At 36.8% G+C, this 23,866-nt stretch overlaps 1 protein-coding gene across 1 annotated transcript in view; it reads right to left on the bottom strand.

Moving 5' to 3' along the window:
- LOC134746785 (MOXD1 homolog 1-like) overlaps positions 1–23,866 on the bottom strand; it is a 75,637-nt gene that overhangs the window by 32,848 nt on the left and 18,923 nt on the right. Inside the window, exon 2 of the mRNA XM_063681328.1 lies at positions 8,903–9,373. Within this exon, the coding sequence (XP_063537398.1) occupies positions 8,903–9,343 (441 nt within the window). The 5' untranslated portion in view covers positions 9,344–9,373. The remainder of the gene's footprint in view (positions 1–8,902; positions 9,374–23,866) is intronic.

Here is a 23,866-nt window from a genome sequence, read left to right as displayed (position 1 = left end):
TATGCTGAGTAGGTACCACAGATTAACCTCCTATGGTTTCCGCGTTTTGAAGCTTTTACTCGTGGTGTTATTTAAAGGTGATATCAAACGGTTTACTCGAATAAATATTCACTTGAGTGAATGTTTCATTCTTCATTCATTCCATGTCCACACGGCTTTATTACCAGGAATAATGACACAGAAATGAACGTTCACTTGTTTTTTTTTTTATATGTACAGCGGCGAATCAAGTCGTGTGTCTTAGAAGTTTACTTCATAATCATTTTAATCAAAAAGTTAACAAAAGACTCGTGGTGGCAGATATGCCCAACCAGTCACTTACCTATGAGTCGCCTTATATCCTACTAAGTCCCAGTCTTTTTTTTTTCAGTTTTGAACTTAGAACCTTCTTTTATTCCATTATAGTTCGTAATTTAGTTCTTTTATTCCATTATGGCGACTAGGCGGCTAGTCTTATGTGCTTTTACTAGTTATACAAAATTCTATTTGAATTTGTTCTTTTAAAAGGAACTCAGAACTTAGTAGGTTATTAAGTTCTATCTAATGGATGACTGATCTGTGTTAGGTACAATCGCACGGGAAATTGGTTTCCCAATCGTTGGGGAGTTCCTTATCCCAAACCTGCGTCGAATTGACGTTTTTGCGGAAAACTAATGCATATGGAAGCGTTTGATTTATTCGAGTACACTGATTTGTTTATTTTTATTGGTGAAAAAGGAGTTTAGTTAGATATATTTTGGTTTTATTTTCTTCGTGTGATGCGAACTGGTCGATGTGACAACAACTTTGTACGCCGAAACATTCAGGGTTGTTTTTGACATCACGTGACATTTACATCGATTATTTAGTGATATTTCGATAAATATCAAGTATCGTGTGACTCGAAATAGCGAAAGCCAGTACAAAGTCAAACATTAAATGTTAGTACATGACATACACGGTAAAAAAAAGGACCAATACATTGGTGAAGGTTCAGGGTTCAGGGTGTATGTTGTATTGTTAGGTAACTAGTATGAGGATGAGACAGAACTGAGTAGTTTGGCCATTATTGGGACTATTAACCAATGCTAAACTAGATTCTGCCCATGACACTAAAAATGTTCCCTCATTGGCTTGTATTATGATGATGATGATGATGATGACTGAGACAAAAACGCAACACTGTCTCTTTTATGGATAATTGGTAACCGACTTCTTGAAAAGGATTTCTACTATTTGCGAACCAAATTCAAGGTTTTGATGAATAAAGTATACTCAAAGTGAATATGGACTGTTATAAATCGCTGCCCGTGGTACGCACGCACCGCACTTATACGCAAAATTACCTAATTATGTAATGGATTTTTCCTGTTTAGAACCAAATTCTTACGATTTTGTCTTATTTAGCATGTTCTAAGTGAAAAATGGAACATAGAGAATTATAAAGGAATAATAAGATATTCACATCACAGCCACAGGATATTGCAGAAATTATATTGATTTCGATTCCGAGATCGCCGGAATCTCGGCTTAAGCTCAATGGAATCACACAATCGAGATGGAGCTTGATTTATGAACCGAGAATCCGCCCCTGAAATATTACGACAGCGGAATAATGATTTTAAAGCAGTGTTTCTGCCTGCAAAGTGATATCTTCATTCTCTAAAATACATTAGCACGGAATTCTCAAGATCCTACATTATACTTTCACCCAAAGCACGGTATACCGGCAGATACATTTTACTTGGATAATATATTGTGGCGACGCTTCTAAAATGGATGCCGAATATATAAAGGGAATAAATAATTTCAACGCCGGTTCTACCCGAATGTACATAATACTGCGCTGAAACCAAACTAACATTAGACTCTAAACACTTGAAAATAAAGTTTCAATTAAAACAATATGTTTTTTAAGCAATAAGTAACGGACACTTTAAGCAGGGATTTAACACGGGAGTGGTTAACCATTCGTTACGTTAAAACGTCAGGGGCGACATTTGTATGGCGTCCGAATGAGACCTTATTTATATCCTTAGAACGTATGTAAAACAGAACTGGCTTGGGCAACCATAAATAGAAATTGAGAGCTAGGGTAACCTGCCTAATTTCAGCCACCCGCCTAATATCGGTCAAAAATAGATGTTATGGGTGGGAGACTGGCCAAAGTTAGGACAGGTTACCCTGCCGATTGTAGCTTAACCGAAACAGATTTATCGACTGCACTATTTAAAAAAAAAAACTCCTCTCAGATAGTAATAGATTTTATCGAGATCTATTAGTATTACTTTTTTACTTTAATTGCTTGGACGATATCGTCCTTCCCGGCTAGAAAAAGTAAGATTTATGGGCATCTTTGAATTAAATAAAACTGTCCAGACTGGGCAATTATAGACTTCCATGAAAGTGACGTATTTTAGTCGAGAGCAAACCTTTATGATCATGAATGAACCATGACAAATCCCTATAAGAATTAAATTTATTTCCAGTGTGATAGAATCTTTACAAATTGATTTCAATTCAATTTCAACTGAAGTGCATTTCGCTCGTACCTACGTATACATCTGTGCAAGGTTGCCAATGGTATTGAAATGTGATCAATTTGTTGAAATTATAACTGGTTTAATAGGGTGTTTTTTTTTTTTTTTTTTTTAATATATATTATAGGACATTCTTACACGGAGTGACTAAGTCCCACGGTAAGCCCAAGGAGGCTTGTGTTATGGGTACTCAGTCAACGATATATATAATATATAAATACTTAAATACATAGAAAACACCCATGACCCAGGAACGATTATCTGTGCTCATCACACAAATATATGTCCTTACCGGGATTCGAACCCAGGACCATCGAGCATCATGCTTCACAGGCGGGGTCACTATTACTCAGTAGGCCCGACCGGTCGTCAAAAGTTGCTTTTTAAGCTGTCATTAAGAAATAAGGTTAACAAATTTTCTAGCTGTTTTATTAAGTGGTAACTGTGTCTTATTCTTTCAAGGTTCCGAGCGGTGCGTTACACTCCAGGGCATAACAACAAAACCTACATTCGTTACTTTTGACAACGACTGTACAGTCGACATCAGATATATCGGAGCGGCCAAGGTTCTCACAAACATCTGAACACGCCTCTATTTTCAAGGCGTTAGAGTGCGTGTTCAGAATGTTCAGATATTTTGAGCCCCTCGGGTGCTCCGATATATCTGATGGCGACTGTACGAGTGTACGTGAATACAATGGAGCTTCACACGAGGTGAGAACAAGTTGTATCCTTCCTCTTATCAGGGTCGTTGTTATCATCGCTTTATAAGGCCTTTTTTTAACCAGTATAAGTTCCTCGAAATCTCCTTTTCCTTGTGCTTCGCTAAAGATTGTGAACAAGTATGGCTCCTCTGTCTACGTCTTAGAACCATGGGCTGCGGCGACAGGGTTCTTGACTATATCGGACCATCTAGAAGGTGCCCTAATATTTTTTAAATCTTTATTGAGGAACAAAGGCCTTCGTCATTGAGCGATGATGTCGGCTTCTTATATCATGAGCATGCCTCATCCCTTTGGCCTAAAATGGTATACTTCTTCATATCATTATTTGAGCACAGCATAATCTTTATAAAACAGCAGCAACAGCGGCTCGTTTATATAATTTATTGAAGAGCTTTGTTGTGATTTCGGGCTATTTTCATGATTCGTAAGTACGCGTACAAGTAGATCAAATTATATTGGCGGGTGGAGTCGAAAGGTAAGCCACGGGAACCCGGCCCCGTATCCGCCCGATTAAAACTTCGAAACGGCATTGTATTTCTAATGGAATCGTATCATTGTCTTTTGTATTCATATCGAAGTTAAACCACTTTGTAGGGTGACTTAAATAAGCAGAATGAGATTGGGTAAATTGCAACGGCAAATTTATACAGGATTATAGGAATTGTATTGCAATCATTGTTGATTAGGGTGGCCCTAAATACGTTGGTAAAAACATTTTAGGGCTATTTTTCTTACTTACACGTTTTTTACTAAATATCATAAAAATTAAAGCTACAATACACTCACTTAACTAAAACAAAACGCATTATCTATCTTCAAAATGTTATCCTTTAGCTTTGACACACAAACGCAAACGTTTGTTAAACTTATCAATAACATGCCGCAATTGGATGCTATAGAAAGTTCAGACATTTGACTGTGCACCAGATTCAGTAAAAATTTGTCAAATATGCATGCGTACGAAAAAATTTCGATTTTTAACACCATCATTATCAATTCTACTTCTATAGTAGCACGTCGGCTGTGTCGTAAAAAGATAACTAACATCCTCGCTTCGCTCGTCGCCGTATGCCCGTGAAGTAAAAGCTAACAACATTAATCAAGCAAGCAAGCTTCCTGTTCTCGTATTGTGGGTCGTAGAACCCAGCTGAATATGTTTCCTAAGAAATATATGAAAGCACACAGAGTAATTTAATGTTAACCGCAATAAATATTAGGCATCTATTTATGCAGCAGGTGTAATGAAACCGGGAAAATGCGCATTTATGTATGTATACATACATGTACGTACAAATACGTCTGAAGGCAGACGAGACTAGCATCTGGCATAAATTTAGCTTAGGATAGTGCATTCCGTATGCAAATATTCCTGCAACTTGCTGCGTCTCTAATCTCCAAAGTTTTAATCTCAGGGGAGCTCCTGGAACTGTTTAAACTTAGGTACTAGGAGGAAATTGAATTATTTCATTTCATTGTGAACCTTAGAGTGAAAATTAATATGTATTTAAGTAAGCACTCTGTTTCTTTACCTATGCAATTACATTTCAAATCCAGCATTTACGTGAGTGAGACCAGAAGCCCATACTGCTTGCTTAAATTAAGTCTAATGCCATCACACGCGATAAATCTCTTGTACTCATTACAACCAACGGAGCGGCAGCTGATGTCCACGGGGCTTCATTATACATATTCCTTAACCACTTTACGAGTTATCGCCCGGAATGCGATGACTGACGAAATTTGCGCCTGGCCCGCGTTCTATTACGCCCATCTTGTGTCACTCCGCAGTACCCTTTACTTTGCCCTACTAATTTACGTACCTATACCTAAGCAGCCTATTTAGATCTAAGCAGTGAACTGTCTGTACTTACTTTGGTAATTTTTCTGTTACTAATCTACTAATGCGCATAAGTTACATCTGATGAATAAATCTGATGATTGATGAATAAATGATTCTAAATGATTCTGAACATTAGCCTTAACAACTAATTCGACAACAACTACCATAGTTGTTGTTGTTGTTGTTCACGCGAACCTTGTGAACACGTGATTTCATTAAATCTATAGTACCTGCGAATACTCTGAAAAGCAATTGGAATTTTCCATGCAGTGTACCGTTTTCATACTTTTTGAGTAGTTTTGTTTTGCCTACGCAAAACGCATGTCTGACGATTATGAAGTTATGAAATGGCAGGTAAAATAGCCATACTTCGCTTCGAAGTATAACACATCTGTCGTTAAACCATTTAGCAAATAAGTAGTACCTACTAACCCAAAACACTTTTACCGCTATGAAAACTAGCATAACACGACATAGTGCGCAAGTATAAATTATCTCAAATGTGTAAAACAAGAGGCAAGACGCGCCGTCAAACGTTCCGGTTCGATTCCCAGCCGTTGACATGCCTAAAGAAACCGCAGACCATTGTCTTTTTGTACCTTTAGAAAAAAATGCGCTCCAAAAACACCCTTATTCCTCAAAACATACAGATGATATTCCGGAGTGAGGATGGCAAAATCATTTTAGCAACTGTAACTTAGCGGGCCCGGTTGCTCGTTTTTTCAAAGGATAGAGACATTTTTGATGTCGAACAGCTTTTATGGAGATATCCGATTACGTTATCAGATTCGCCAGAGTCCGATGATTTGTCTTCGTTATTCAACGTCAAATAAGATAGAGATAGTAAGCACGTACCTCTATAATACGTTTGTTTTTTGATGTACGAGACAAATTTTACTCGTGAGGTGCATAGGGATAACTTTTGAAAGCGAGGTAATTTTGCAAATAGCAAATATCTACAAAACCAGAATAAGAAGCACTTCACGCTTTAACAACACACACACTTACGCTGCGTCTTACGCAAGCGAACAACTCGCGAACGCGAAGCGAAGCGAAGCGGCGCGGCGCGGCGGGCCCACGACGTTCGCGTTCGCAACGATCGCCCACGTAGGACTGCACTTTATTGCACAGAAGAAAATACAATCGTACAAAAGGCGGACTTAATGCTATGAGGCATTCTCTACCAGTCAACCTTCGGGCAAAGCAGAGATTTTGTAGGCGGTGCAACATAGTGATTACATATATACAAGTATACTTAAATAATGCATATATACATATACATATATCGGTATGTATAATATTCATATAAGTACATACAATATACATACATACAAATACATAAGATATCAGATGAAACTTGCAAAACAGAAACACTAAGGATTCATCGTTCTGCCAGCAAAGTACTCACGTAAGGATTTTTTAAATGCAAATCTATTCGGACACTGTCTAATTTTAACAGGGAGACTATTCCAAAGGCGAGCTGCCTGAATAGAGAAAGAATAGGACATGAAACCTGTTCGCTGAGATGGTATGGACAAAGAAAGGTTGCCAGTAGAGCGAAGTTGACGGACACGAGAAACACCATAGTAGTTGAAGAAAGATTTGAGATATTCGGGAGATTGGGGATCATTAATAACAGAAAAGAGGGTGCAAAGCATGCGAATATTTCGACGAACACGTATAGGAAACCAGCCGAGTTTAGAGCGGAAAGAGGAGACATGGTCGTATTTACGAAGACAGAAAATGAAACGAATGCAGTTATTTAGTAAACGATCTAACTTGTTCAAGAGCTCTTCATTTAAGTCTGGATAACACACATCCCCGTAGTCAATTATGGGTAGGATTAATGACTGTGTTAATATTTTTTTTGTTTTAACGGGTAAAAAGTGTTTAAGTCTGTTAAGGGCATGTAGAGATCCAGTGACTTTTCGGCAAATTTCTGCTACCTGTGTCTTCCAACTAAGGGTGCTGTCTATTTATTTATTTATTTAATCTTTATTGCACAAAAGAAAATACAATCGTACAAAAGGCGGACTTAATGCTATGAGGCATTCTCTACCAGTCAACCTTCGGGCAAAGCAGATAATTTGTAGGCGGTGCAACATAGTGATTACATATATACAAGTATAGTTAAATAATGGATAGGCATAGACATACATACATATATCTGTATATATAATATTCATATAAATACATACAATATACATACATACAAATACATAAGATATCAGATGAAACTTTCAAAACAGAAACACTAAGAATTCATCGTTCTGCCAGCAAAGTACTCACATAAGGATTTTTTAAATGCAAATCTATTCGGACACTGTCTAATTTTAACAGGGAGACTATTCCAAAGGCGAGCTGCCTGAATAGAGAAAGAATAGGACATGAAACCTGTTCGGTGAGATGGTATGGACAAAGAAAGGTTGCCAGTAGAGCGAAGTTGACGGACACGAGAAACACCATAGTAGTTGAAGAAAGATTTGAGATATTCGGGAGATTGGGGATCATTAATAACAGAAAAGAGGGTGCAAAGCATGCGAATATTTCGACGAACACGTATAGGAAACCAGCCGAGTTTAGAGCGGAAAGAGGAGACATGGTCGTATTTACGAAGACAGAAAATGAAACGAATGCAGTTATTTAGTAAACGATCTAACTTGTTCAAGAGCTCTTCATTTAAGTCTGGATAACATACATCACCGTAGTCAATTATGGGTAGGATTAATGTCTGTGCTAATAATATTTTTGTTTTAACGGGTAAAAAGTGTTTAAGTCTGTTAAGGGCATGTAGAGATCCAGTGACTTTTCGGCAAATTTCAGCTACCTGTATCTTCCAACACAGGGTCTAGATACACGCCTAGGTCTTTTACACTCTGGCTGTAAGGAATCGGAGTACCATTAAAATAAACGGGGGGTGTAAAATCGATTTTCGCGAGCCGGCGTTCGCTACCTATGACAATGGCCTGACACTTAACAGACGGATTAACAAACAGACCGAACTTCTCAGACCATCGCTGGATATGTAAGAGGTCTAGATTTAATTTGTCAATAGTAGCAGCTAGGTCAGTAACGCTACAATGGTCATAGAGTTGCAGGTCGTCGGCGTAAAGATGGTACGAGCAGCGAAGGTCAGGAGTAATAAAAGTTTAGTACTTATTAAAGAGTTTAGTAGATATTATCCATTTTCATAATCACCCTGCTTTAGAAGTTAACCTTATATTTACTTAATCATAGAGCAAAACTCACTATAAAAATTGTAGAAGTCAAGTCGTAAGACATAATCTCGCAGCAGAATAAGTTAACGAGCGACACATATGTATTAATTAAACGTGCATCACGCTGTTTAATTACCCCAAAACAAACTTTACGACATAATCCTTGAATCGACCACCAGCTACGTGGGAATGGGACGACAGGTGCATTTAAAATCCACCAAAACGTGAGCGTGATTATTTGAGTTACGAGTATATTGGAGTACCTACTACACGACTGTTTACATTCAGTTTGTAACTTTTTTAATTCATAACGCCCATGCAAATCTTGCTTAGGTAGGTACACTACATACAATTTTTACGCTTATCGCTGGAAAGTGCGTTTTATTCCGAGGTAATAGAATCAACTAAACGAAGGTATCAATTATTTCTATATTTCGTTTGTTTGATTTCATATTTTGACAGATTTTGACAGACAACCTTGCTATTTTTAGTCAGGTATTCGATCAGTTCACGCCATCTTTGATGAATTGTGACCTGTCGCTTATTACAACACCTACCACAATATGTTGGACAAAGGTAATAGATGCATTGCAAACTTACCAAAACATGCGCATGATTGTTCCTATCGTCGACCCAGGTGACGAGTAAATCGGCCCCTCGCATGTTCCTCGCAGAGTTGAATCCGATCCCGACGTAGCCACGGGTGCGCGCCTCAACCCTAAAGGTGATACTCGAATCTGAGTTCACCCATCTGAGAACTACATCCCCGTTTTCGTCTAGGCGCTCTGAATGTGCCCATATTAAGCTAGATTCGTTGTAGCTTTTTGAATCAAACACATCTCGCCTATGCCTCGGCTTATATTCGTTTACAATTCTACTAGTCTTAGCACTTTTAGCTTGGACGTCTAATAGTCGCAGCGCTTGGGCATTTTGCGTCGGATTTGGAGGCAATTCATTTGGTTGAATGTGGCTTTTATGTGTCGGTAACTTAGCATCACATGTTAAAATCGCAGCTAACGTGATCAATGTTTGCAGACGCATTTTTCTTTTATTATCGCTCGCTCATCAGTCCTGAAACAAAAATAAAAGCAAATAAATAACGGGTTAATGAATTTGAAGGTGAGGCTCGTGAGAAAAAAACCCGTATCCCGTAAAAAGTGAACGGATACACTTAGATTAAAACATGGCGCCCAAAACCTGATAATACGCAACTAATGAAAGATAATAAAAATTATAACACGCGGATGTAATCATTAAACGGGTATTATTTCCGGAGTAAGGCCCCTACTAGGGTATTAACTCGTGATTACATTGGGTAACGAGGCTGGCAGCAGGAGCTAATGGCCTGTTTTAGAGATATGGCGTCCATATGGAGAGGTTTGTTAAATAACATTCACTGTGAATATAATGACAATGCGTTTGACTGTTATTATACCTATTGTAGAGAACAACCAAGGATGTAAATAAATTGAGGAAAACGATGTCTTTTAGAAAAGGAGTCATAAGTTTTGTAGAATGCTTGCTTTTGCAAGTACCTATCTTCGAAAAACTGACCAGTCGTAAACTTAATTGCAACGACATAGGATCTACCAACGGTCATAGCTATAGTAAACAAACTGTACTACCGATTGTTACATTAATGAAGTTGCATGGGTCCGTTTACTCTTGCGTGCCAGCATGGAAGCTAATTATGCGTCATTAAAAACATTTTTATAAATTAGTTTAGGGGAGGCATGCATTTCCAACTAATATAGTTACGTCTTTGTGTCATTTTTGTAATAAACAAGGAGTAGTGGTGACTAATCGCCCATTAGCATACTAGTCACAATTCGGCGCCTGTCGTCCGAGTCATTGGTCCCATGAAACTGATATACGCACACAACTCTCAATTAGGTGTTTTATTTCTAGTTCGCAGTTGGATATATGTTTGCGTTTCAAATATTGTTAAGAAGGTTGGGTATATTTGATTTATTGGTAACTAATACTACTAGACAGTATACTTAATTTTACAAAAACTTGCCAAAATCATTTATTACAGAAGGCAGCTAGAATCGTGCCGTTGCAATTGACAAAGCCAATTTAAAGAAAATACTTAATACTAAATCAATTACCCATACAACACATAATATCCAGCCCGCTTTCGTTTCATTTCATATAATATAAACATGTATCGGATAAAAAATATTGCTCCCAGTTAATTGGAACGTAAACTCATAAGCTGCGAATATTTACAATGTGATCTCAAATTAATAACTTCAACAAATTGCTAAAACACGTACTAAAAGTAAACATATCGTCCCCTAAACCCCTTAAATATTTACCCGCGTTCAAGCGCTATTTGCTAACCAATAAGATCAATCCGAACGGCAAATAGTCCTCCATAAAACCATCTTGCTTCTAAGAGAGTTTTATGCAAAAACAGAACAGTCATAAAATCAAAGTAAGCCTTTTGCCTAACAAAAACGTAGCCCTTTATGCCCCTTTCTACTTTCAGGGTGGTAATAAAAAGGCAGTGAAAATATACGGAATAATTCTAAGTGAAATTCGGAGATGGCACTGTAAAATGTTTTTATTGTGTACCTAATTGAAGACGGCTTTATTAAAACAAAGAGCGAATTGTTTTTGTCCAAATTTTGATAGATTGAATGTAGATAAGACAGTAAAAAATTAAATCAGACTACGGATGTTTGAACGTACCCTTTTTTGCATCGATCCAAATGTAGGTCAAGTTGCAACTCAGGTGCAAGTTGACAGCCCATTTATTAAAATCGGCCTAAAAGTTTCGACGCTACAGACAAAGACTGCTAAAATCATACTCCCTTTTAGTTTGGCCGTAATTGGTTAACTAAACACCGCGCTTATAGCTTTAAGATTACAAAAACCGGTTAGTTTTAAGTTATTTATATAGCTTCCGCTTACAATAAGTAATTCAAGTTTTTGCTTGAACTTTAAATCAAAGCAGAGGCTTGCAGCAAATACCCAGCGAAGCGCGCTCAGTTGGCACTCCCAAGAGTCCCAAGGTTCCGTACTATTGTTATATTATCGATTACCTAAAGAAAATTTTATTAACCAAAAAAAAGGCATACCATCAGATCCACAGCGCAGGCTTCGTCACATTACAATAAGCTCATCCACCTCAGGTTTCGTCAAAACAGAACGTTCGTTTACACGTAAGTTATCTGCAACACGCATCGTCAACATTGATTAAAAACAAAGAAAAAAAATTGAGTACGATAATAATAACATAAAAGAGGAAACCTATACCCTAATGCCAGCGGCGTTCCCCCGTTGAACCACTTACTTGATTTTCTATCAATAAAATGTGAGTAACTTTTTACTTGCCCTTTTCCCATCACACACATACCTCTCTGTCGTTCGTCATCTCATCATTCACATTTTCCTTGGTTTTCCTTTCCTCTTACTTACTTAATGAAATGTGAGCACGATAGCCATATCTACATTTGACATATGATATAATTAATTCACACAAAATAAAAAGGGGAAGTAGGAAGTGCTCTACATATTTTGATCATCAACACCATAAGTCACTACTCTACGTAGGGTGGTTTTCCATATGTGTGTGTATTGCGTCTCACATTTTGCTTAATGAGAGAGTGAGATGCAATGACATTGGACAAAGATATTGAATAGGTGGAAGGTGGAATACATATACCTATAATAATATAATATAATACATTCCACTCCATTCCACATTTGCTCCATTTGTGGTTGAGTTTCCCCCGTACCGCAACTCGTGATTTAAGTGATTATTTTTGGTTCACACTGCTCGTACTGGCATTCATGGAGATTTAAACCACAGATTGAAACATGCAGCTTTTGACATTTCAAGAGTGTAAATTTGTAAAAGAGGCCAAGGTGTTCACCAATAAGTATCTAAACAAAATCTCTATTAAAGTGAATGTTTAGATATTTCTGAGTATTTTGTCACCTCGATATATCTGACGGCGACTGTAATGAACCATTAAGCTACATCGAACAGCCAAAATCAAACATGAATCTACCTTACCCCAGTTTTCAGGCAAAATATACCAAACGGTCGCTAGTTTATACCAGGCTCCTGTCATAAAGATGAAAATCAGGCTTTTTTTTCTGAGACTATGAGAACTAAGTGTGGTTTCCAACATTTCATTACGGGCCCTTAAACGAACACGCTCTCATTTCGAGCAAAAAATCCCACGCTCCATCTGTTACCGAGGCACCTCGGATGGCGCGGTTTGCAATTGTATTTCGTATCTCGAGAATAAATCATATTAATGTCCCATGTGTGATGTACGACTTCTTGAATAATAAAAGGGGCCAAATTCCAAAAACGAGAACTGCAGCTTTTGATGAAAAAAATAAGAGCTTTACTGTAAGAGATGCAACTGCGTATTTATTAATTATATTGTATTGTATACAGAAAGAAAGAAAATACATGTATTTAATACCGTAATTTGACTACAATATTATACCTAAAATAAACACATACAATTCAAACTATATGCTAAACAGGATCCGTATTGCCACGGCAAGCCATGCCGCTGATTTTCCTGATAACTATTTATTACGGATAATGGCATATAGCCCACTCACCACTGACGGATAAAAAGGGCGAAGCGCATAGTAGAGTCTTCTTGAGTGAGTCCGTGTACCTACCTAATCATTAATTGAGAAGTTTTTTTTAAGTTACACTTAATTATGACCCCGTAATAAATTTTTGAAAATTTACCGAGCAGCAATGTACTGCAAACATTACGAGACATAACATGACATGATATTACGAGATACAAAGCTTTTTATAGTAACTGCCAACCAGCGTTGACATATACTTTAAAAAGCTCGTATCTCGTAACTTGTATCTTGTATGTTGCTTTACATTAGGGGCTGAATTATTTTGTATTGTTAATATTTTCCTTGTATTTCTAAGCAAAATTTATCTCAATATACTTCTTATGTCCTATGCTATATAACCACCGCCTTTCAATATTCGCCCGTATTGGATTTACACACTATATTTTAGCGAACAGATGATAAGCCAAAACCGAACTTATCCCAAATTATATGAGGTGTCGACTGTCGACCAACAAGTAAGGAACAATGCCATTATTTAAAAAAAAAACGTTAAATCCAATAGTCGTTGCGTAAAGGCATACAATTATGGTTGCCAATGGAGAGCAATTTCGTGAAATTACTGTCATAAGAACAATTATCCCTTGGCGAGAATGAGACCCGATATCTGTCATTAGCACTTCAACTGTGAACAAATTAATGAACGAACCGGCGTGCGCTCCATTTATAATACACTGGAAGACGTAAAAGCACTACCTACTTTCCAAGTATAACCTGACATTAACCATTTGCACGCTACTTCATGTCATTGACACATATGTTTTATAAAGTAAGATATTTTTCAGTTCACGCTTATGTCTGTATACTCTGTATATTCTTAAATATCTCACACGTACCTAATTATTTCCAACAACCTACAACGAATTGCTATGTACTAACAATTTTGAAAATAATACAAAAACCCATATTATTTAAAAATCGTTGAACATTTTAAAGTAGGTTCGCTTACTTTTTTCGGAAGAACATTGCAGTAAGACGTTTCCTGAACACTTTATCCACTTGGAGTTCTAAACGGACTTTTTACTAATCAAAAACACCGTCCACTAATGCATCAAATTAAAGCAGCTCCATTATCGGTATCCGGCAAATGAATTCACTATTTGGAAGTGGCAGCAAAAAAACTAGAATGTAATGTTGTAAACTGTTTCTGGTACATTTTTGGGCAAGTGATTAGTTGACACGGAATTTTAATTACACGTACACGGGTTCCAGAGAAGATGGGTTTTTAAAGCTAAATTAAATTGATAAGTGCCACTTTTTTGTTAAACTCATAAATACTTTTGGGTGATGTCATAAAAATCTTATATCGAAATCATTAAATCCACAGTTTGAAAAAAGTTTATGTTTCGATGTTACACTTACAAGTACAAGTAGGTACATAATATGCCTTGGTACTGTATGATTTTTAATTAGCCGGAGAAAAATTTGTAAACAAAAGTAACAAGTAACTTTTAGGCAAAAGCACATAAAATTTCGGTTGTTGATTTTGGCGAAGTCGAATTGAAGAATAATCCAAGTAAGCATTATTTTCAGTCCATGTATTCTATATCTACATAATAATCCATACTTAATATTATAAATGCGAAAGTGTGTCTGTCTGTCTGTCTGTTACCTCTTCACGCTTAAACCGCTGAACCGATTTAGTTGAAATTTGGTACTTATAGAGATAGTTTTGAGTCCCGGGGAAGGACATAGGGTAGTTTTTATCCCAGAAATTATCCTTTAAAGGCGTGACAAGGGGGGTGGAACTTTGTATGGGAAATCGATAAAAAGCAGATTGGATAAAAAATAAGCTACCCAAATTACTAACTCCACGCAGACGAAGTCGCGGGCAAAAGCTAGTATAAGAATATAAGAGAAAAATTGCGTTGGTAACTACTAAAATAAAACCGCAGTCGCCTCGTTTCAAAGGATTACCGTTTCAAATGTCTTGAGCATCTTGTAAAAGTACAACAAAACGGATTTACGATTTGAATTGAAGTTTAATTGCAGTTGCAACAATCTCCGTCCCGGCTGCATTGCTCTATTAATCTAATCTAATTTTAATCTAACTTCACAATCAATTCCACTACGACCGTACACTTTGTTACTGATTGTAATTTCTTGGAGTTTTATTTTTGTTTATTTATAGATGTCAATTCTTCATAAATTTATAGATACTGAAATGAGCGAAGATATTTGTATTAACATTTGGAATTTGATTTCCACTACTAAGCACTTGATCTTTTACTCACGCACACGCGAGTAAATTTAATATAGGATTTGGGGTATATGCTTTTATACGAAGACTATTTCAAGGCAACTTTTGCGTTATACATGTATTTAGGGCACAGTTAGTTTTATGAGCATATTTTTACCAACAAATACAACGTACCCACACAATTTTTAAATTCTCATTCAAGGCCCATATGGACGCGAAAGTAAAACCAACAAAAATGGCCCGTTTACCGGAGCGGTTTTCAACTTCCTCCCTGTAAGTGGATAATGATCTCCGATCTTGTTCTGGACAATATTCCCATCTCTCGGGCAAACCATTTTACAGTGAGGCAACGACATCATTAACAACTCTGCGCGATTGGAGATCGTAGTTGAACTGGATATTATGAGTTGGTGAGTTTGGAAGGTAGTTGAATAATATCCCTTGTTGGCCGGTGTGCCAGCAATTGGCAGTTTTTGTGGCATTTCCGCTCTATTCCTAAGACATTGGATGTGTTGAAAAAGCTCGAGACTCGGAACAGGTTTTACAGAATAGCTAAAAATAAGCATTAGTATTTTTTATTATGTTTTAGCGACTAGTATGTACAAGTATGTACTTATAGAATGGATAATAAATGAATACTTAACATTCTAAACCCTTGGCAGACTTATGCGTCTTTTTCAACTTATGCTAAAAAGCTACAGATATTTTAGGCCGGTGATAAACTTTACCATAGGATTACCAACTCTTTTTTGAGCAGTAATTTTTTTTGAGAAGATTAGCTTCGCCCGGTCTTAAACATCGTTAAAATTTTAGCACCTTGTATCTATGTTTTTATTGAAGTAGGTAACTACCTACCTATTTTATTACAGTATTTCACTTATTAGGAATAAGCATGACTCAGGCGTATGACATATATATATAGGTATGTATCGAACTGTAAAATTTTATGTTATTTTAAAGATACGAGTGGGTACCTTTATACCTGCTTGTTATGTGAAGAGAAGCAATCTAATTTATCTATACACATGTCTTTTCAACAATCTTTCTTCATTGTTCACCGTATCATAACATTTTCTTTCCCTTTTTCGCGGCTTTAATTAAACGTGCGATTTACATTTGCTTAATTAGTTGCGCACGAGTGATCAACAGATAGGTTTTTCATGTAAATATCCTGAGATAGCCTATTGTGACAGGGATCGCAACTAGGTCTGCAGTTCGTTGACTTTGGTAACAGATAGTACAGATACCTAAGTCTTTGTATTTGAATCTTCTTTTATGAAGGATTTAACCTATATCAAAAGTTATTCAAATATTTATTTATCCTTTAGCCGCCCACAAATTAAAACTTGCAATTTTTATTTGTCAAAATGAATATGCAAAATACAGTGGAATGGCAGAAATGTTAAAAAACTAGTTCTTTTAAATGCAATTTTTGATTTATACCCACTTTAGACAGAGGTGATCTCACACTGAAATCAAATGGTGTAATATTCCTAAGAAGAAAGGAATGAGCCAATGAATTTATGTGGCGTAATACGTATTTATGTAAATGTTTCATTGTAAGCGAGACACACCAAGAATTCATGTTTGAATGCAAACTAAAGTACCAGTTCCAGTTTCTGGAAATTGCAAATGTCCTTCTAAATATTTATTTACCCGAATAATAAGCGCATGGATAAAGACATTGCCCCCTTTATACATTGTCGGTTAAATGGCCCGGTTATGGAAAATATAATGACTGCAACTCGCATTTCCGTCAAGAGTTTTTTTTAAGAGTTCTATTAGTGCTGAGAAGTATGTAGCTAAATCTATTTCACGTTTCGATTGATAATTTTTCGCCATTAAAATTTACATTCGTACATTCATCACGTGATAAGTTGGGATCGGAATTTAGTAAACGAGGTGATTATATACGTAGGGTAGGCCTTAAATTGCTAAATTTTACCTGCCTTTAGTGATGAATTTTACTTAGGGGTCCCCGGCAAGCTCGGTTCTCCATACAAACGTAGTTCCGCTCTCATTTTAAAATGACTAGCTAGATTGCTCTGAAACTTTGTACCTACAAGTAGTACTATTAGTTATTCTGTGCCTACAATAGGATAAGGTATATCTATGTCTGTAATTAGCTTAAATAGCTTCAGATACCATAGTTAAAAAAATACAGCGAATTTAAGTTTTTCATACAAAACTTGTTTTTGCTCTATTTCGTTTGTTTTATAAACCTCATGCCATTGTATGTGCAAAGTTTCATTACAATCCAATACGTAGTTTTAAAATGAGAGCGGAACTACGTTTGTATGGGAAGGTGCAATTCGGCCGAGCTTGCCGGGGTCTCTTAGGGGTTAAGGAAATTTGTCAGTGGTTTAAGTATCATATTTTTTATTAAAAATATACCTATTGCATAGCGTAGAATCGTTCTGACCCGTGAATAACTTTGCTTTACTAGCAACAACGGAACCCTTAATGTATTGAAACTGGCTCTGTTTTGTCAGAGCACCATTGTCTTATATTCAATATCAAGTAACCCGATGCCTTTTTTCTTATAAAAACAAGTATGTTTGATAAACAAACTCGTATGTTATCTTTGTACATTAATATCGGAGCCGGAGCTAACGAAATTATTGGTCGGACAACAAACCGGAGCCTTAGAGCATTTTCACATTGCCCGATCTGATATCGGATAGTGGATGGAAGTAAAATGTATAAAATATGTTTTTCTTTTTTTATTTATTCATTTAGGAAATGGTAATTTCAAAAAAAAACGATAGGTAACGCAAAAAGGCGAACTTTAAGCCACAGGGCAGTCTCTAACAGCTGTCTTTCTTATAGGGGTCATGGGCCATCCGACATCCGATATCGGATTGGCATTTCCGATAATTTCAGACATGTCGGACCGATAATGTTTGTTTGTGTGCGTATCCTGCATATACCTACGTATGTAGGATCCTACATCCGATATCTGATCGGACAATGTAAAACCGCTGTTATTCGATGCTATAATATAATGTATTGCGATAAGATAGAATCGTGTTGGTGTAATTTCCTTGAAGCCTAAAAAAATCACCCTTTTTACGGTTCCGTACCTAATGGGTAAAAACGGGACCCTATTACTAAGACTCCGCTGTCTCTCTGTCTGTCTGTCACCAGGCTGTATCTCATGAACCGTGATGGCTAGAGAGTTGAAATTTTCACAGATGATGTATTTTTGTTGCCGCTATAACAACAAATACTAAAAACAGAATAAAATAAAATATTTAAGCAGGGCTCCCGTACAAAAAACGTGATTTTTTTGCCTTTTGTGCGTAATGGTACGGAACGCTTTGTGCCCGAGTCCGAATCGCACTTCGCCGGATTTTTAATCAATTGTCACAAAACTTAGTCGACTGTACATACATAACAGTTCAATAATATAACTGTAAACAATAGATAATTATTCTGGTCACGTCTGCCAACACGCATAGCTTTGGCGCAAAAACACATCCGCTATCAATCTTCACAGTATATTATCTAGTTTAGTGCTTCTAGAAACGCGCATACCAAGGCTCATTTCGAATAAGTATTATGATGGTAGCTGTCATGTAAATGGTTTGAGTGATGACATAGGCAAAATTCTTCTTATTATTAGTGTAAAGTTTTTGCAAACTACTCAGGAGCATTTAAAAGCTGTACGACGTCATCCGTTTTGTATTTTGTAGTAACTCGACTGTCAAACTTTACCGCTTGACAACATGGTTACCACGTGTGGTGCGGAACCGTGTACAACGGTATAGAAAATGTTTTTTGACAATGTTGACATTGACATTTCTAATGATGCGTTTTGAAATTGCATCGACTCAACTTGTGCGTTCAGAATTACATTCAACATCATTTAAAAAAACAGAATTTAATATTTGGTATTTTTTATTAAATTCTCAAACCATTTATTTAATGATAATTAATATCGAACGAACCATTATTATGAGCGTTTTACGACACGCTCCATCAAAGGTCAAATTACTTTCCCTACTAGTGGATAAAATGCGTTTTTCCCCGCTTGTTTTAAAGGATAAAAGACGGCTTTCCGAGCTAGTGAGGGGAAAAGTATTTTGCTCCTAAGTTTGCTATATTATGATCGTAGCATTACGTTACGTACCTTGATCCCTGAAGATAGTACGTAAACAAATAACTAAGTATATCAACTAGCAAATATGCGGTACCGTGTAACCATGTTCGTGTATTCGGTATCGTGCTAATACTGAGCTAGATAGTCCATAACTCAGCAAATTACCGTGAAAGCTCAATATGCACAAATACCGCAGTGCAGGCATTACCTAGGTACTGTTCGTGACGACAGAACATATCTGTAGGGCTAAGATGGTCGGTGTTTTATCATTTGTCACGGTCCAACAAGTATGTAAGTGCGAAAGTGACGCACATGAAAAGTGATAAAAATGCGACCATAATACCGCCGCTGCATTTCTAGTATGACAAGTGACACCCGATAGTACAGAGCATATGTCGCTATCGTATGGTTTTTATTTGAAAACCACTTTTAAACAACAACTTGTAAGCATTACCGATCTTTATTCAATACGCGCAGTAAGAATAATAAATAACCGTTTACAATAATTTATCTCCATTATCTTAATGTATCTCCATTTGTTTAAAAGCTCTAAAAATCTAACAAACCGTTGATAATCGTTTGTCCCTTTCTGTTTATTAGGAAGAGACAAAGTTTAACAGAGGTTTGTAACATTGTTTAGTTTTATGAATAAGGGGGATAATGTCCAAATGGCCAGGGGCAGGGACCGGACAACCCTTTCCGCGATAAAACCCTTTCAATGGGCGACACTTAAACACGGCTAACACATTGAAAGACTTTCCCTTTTGAACTGCAAGCCCATTCATACCCCTACCTTTGACTAACCCTTACCGAAAAGCTAACCAAAAATAAGGCTAGCCCTTAATAAGGGTTACCCTTATCTTTAAGCGATTTTTATAAAGGTTTCCCTTTGCGTGAAAGAGACAGGATTAGTATATATCTACGGTAGTGTATGAAAAGGAAAGAAAATACGTGCCTAGTCAAAGAACGCCGCCGTCGCCGCCGACGATCGCTCGGATTCGAAGTAATGTGTGCTTTATGAAAAAGGTAGACGACTTAAATTAGCACGCTTATATGCTAAAAGTGAAGCCCTTTATAAGGCTAACCCTTATAAGCAATATGCAAGGTGTTGGTGAGCGGATGATAAGGGTTTTGTAAGGGTATTTGGGCTACCGATTACTCAAATGTGGTAGCTTTATATAAGGGTTTTTAAAAGCAAAACAAAGGGTTTCGTCTGGCAAAGGGTATGGTGAGTTAAGCCTTATGCAATACCCTTATAAAACCCCGATAAGGGATAGCGGGCCGGTCCCTGGCCAGGGGTCGGTAAACCGCAGCTCTGGCTTCTCCATCATCATCATATCAGATAAAGGATCGCCCGTCTGCTGATCATAGACCTCTCTTCTAGTACGCCACTTGTCCCGGTCCTGAGACTCCTGAACTTATCTCATCCAGAAGTAAACCGCAAACTTACGAATGTCGTCCACCCACCGAGCCAACAGACAAGTAGTAAAGTACCTACTGTTTGCCGATACTATACTAGACTTGCGCACGAGGTTCGAGGAAGCGAAATGAACCCCAACTCTATCACCACACCCTCCCGCTTTCTTCGAACCCTCGGATTTCGTGCACAAACTGTCGCCTTCGACAATCGACAACGCAATGTAGAAGTTACAAGCATTACATAATCCTAAACAACGAAGACTAGACATCCAGCTCCCACGGTATTTTAACTTGTTACTTGTTAGACGAGAATAAAGTTTAATTCTTTGCGCAGACTTGTTTTATGACCAATTGTTTGTAATGTAACTGTTATTTAGAGAACGGCGTTGTAATAATTGTAAAACTTGTTGTCTAGACTTAAACATTTTCGAACAGCTATACAAGCTGGAAAAAATAAATGGGCCCTGGAGGGAAAGTGCCTTAAAACCTTATGTTAGCTCATTTTACTTAATGAAACGTTCTTTTATTTTTAAAAGAAACAAATCTACATTCAAAGATTTTGTTTTTTTTTTCAATTTCGCCTATCTAAAAATATTCTAGAGTACTAAATAATTGATTTTATGGATATTTTGTACGACAGACGAGTGTAATGTTTCTTGGAGAAATGTTATCATTATCATTAACTGTATTGACTAGTAGATTAAAAGAGCAAATGTTTATTTTTGGAATATTTAGTCGGTTCGATTTCCGGGCGAGACAAGCTAATTTAAAAAAAACTTTGCATGCAGTTTTGTTTCTTTTTAGAAATAAAAGAATGTTTCCTTTGAGTAAAATGAGCTAACTTATTATAAGGTTTTAAGGCACTTTCCCTCCAGGGCCCATTAATTTTTTCCACACTGTATTTGGTAACTACTTATGTTATTTCTACTGCGAATTCCTTACAAAGCGAAAAACAGATAAAAAATCAATCTAACCTTCGAATTTCGAACTAAGAGTAGCAATACCTACTCAAGATAATTTAGCGCTCCAGATAATCCTGGCTGGACGTTCTTGCAATTTGCAATGAGACCAAAATACCTGTGGACTTAGATAATTTTAAACAAATCGCTTGCTTAGTAACTTTTTCTCAGCTGACTCTACAAGTATACACCATGCCTCTTTTAAAAAGGTCTCCCATTAATACTACACGATATATGCATTATTTTTATTCTCAAGACATCTTCTGAATGTGTTCCCTAGACGTTATGCCCACAAGAATAATACGATCCTTTATATCCCAAGGAATTATGTGAACGACTTAGTAGCCGCGCTTCCATGTAAAATAATAACACAAAGTAAGCATTCATATGTACCTACAACCTTATATTACAACAGTTGGGACAAATACAAAAACCTAATCTTCTTCTTAAGTGCAGTCTTTTAATAAGAGCCGAAATATTTTATAAGATAATACTTAGTTTGAAATCTGAATACAAGTATTATGTTGTAACGTGTGAATGTTTTAATTCATTGAAACATACAAAATTGATGACATGCAGGTACCTAACATGAACATGAGCTCAAAGTGCTCTTCTTATTATTCATTATGAATTATGATGATATGAAAGTACTTATAATACAATGACATCTACTATTAACTTTGGTAACGATTCGAGTCAAAATATGAGTAAAGCGAAGGTTACCCACGTTTCGATTGTCAGTGTCAATTATACAAAGCGCATTCCTCGACGAAATTACCTTTGAAGCTCAAGTTACCCGCAATAATCATGAGAAAATGAGAAACAGTTGTGTGAAAACCAGAACAATAGTTTTCCAGACGTATTGATTTCTTTGTAACTCAGCTAAACGTGAACTCTGAATCGAGACGAAACCGAAATAAAGACAGAAACAGAAAATATATTAAAATTAATTAATACAAAGTGAAAGTAAAACTGTTATGATAACGAACCGAGACAAAGTGAATGAGCAAACGTTTTCTTAGAAAAATTAACAAAATTAGCTTTTATTCGAAATTGTGATTGTTTAAATTAAATGTGGAAGCTAATAAACATATGTAGAACACGCTTTATAAAATCATCAGACCATTAGCTACTTATAAAAAGAATTATTAATTCATATCGGCACTTAAAACAGACCCGTCAATTTTGTTCAATGACTCATCACGTTGAGCGAATCGAAAAGGACATTCCTAATACTAATCGTCAAGCACGAAACTATGTAAGTAACTGAAAAGTATTCCGTACAAAATGTTAAGACTTATATTAAAGATTGACAAGTTGACAACGTTTCCGCAGTTTTCAAAAGCATTTCTGGCATCAAATGTTTAGCGTCCGGGACCAAATATACCTACTCTAGATATATTTGAAAATGAAACCCTTTTAGACATTCTGAGTCAAATGAAATTTTCAGAAATAAATAAGATTTCTTCGCGGTGAATACATTTCACTACTTCCAGTTTCCAATGATATGAAATATGAAACAAACACCCATAACTACTATGTTACCGAACTCTCGTAAAAGTTACAGATCCAATATGTGGCTAACTTTGAAATATCTCGAGCTACTCAGAGCATTCCGAATTCCAAGACGCATCCACTGTGCCCTCGCGAAGTTGCCGATGCAACAATACAATGCAACATTGTGCGGGGATACATATTATGAATATGAATAATCTTCGCTTCGCCATAAACTTGCCGCTCGGAGATGTATAACATCTGTCTTGAATATGTAGCAAATAAGGAAACAAAAAGACAACTTTGAGTGAAATGTGTCACTTAACTTCTAACTCGGGTAAATCCATTCGACCCTCTCAGCAAATTTCTACCCTATTACCTTTTCTTAATACCAAAACCGCATAATCTGACTGATGGATTTACCCGAGTTCGAAGTTAGGCGACGCAAATGATAAACTAGAAGACATTAATCACTAGTATGTATGCGACTAGACAATATTAGAAAATATACAGTGAAATAGTAAACCTGTTTTGAAAGTCGGTAGGTAAAGTAGAAAATACTACGGGCTTAGAAATAAGATGAATGTCGCAAAACGCATTATCCTATACCATTGTTTCCGAGCTCAATCCTCTCAAAGCAGTAATTCACACTCTAGTACACTTCAGGGGCTCGTTTTGTCAACGGAACCCTGAAATCAGAAGCGCGTCCGATTGCGGACTCGGCACGAGTGGCACCGCGAAGGGAGCAACGCCCGTGCACC

Source organism: Cydia strobilella, chromosome 13, assembly GCF_947568885.1.
Source record: "Cydia strobilella chromosome 13, ilCydStro3.1, whole genome shotgun sequence".
Lineage (NCBI taxonomy): Eukaryota > Metazoa > Arthropoda > Insecta > Lepidoptera > Tortricidae > Cydia > Cydia strobilella.
Note: the sequence above shows the minus strand (reverse complement) of the source record. Positions and strands in the feature narration are given on the sequence as shown.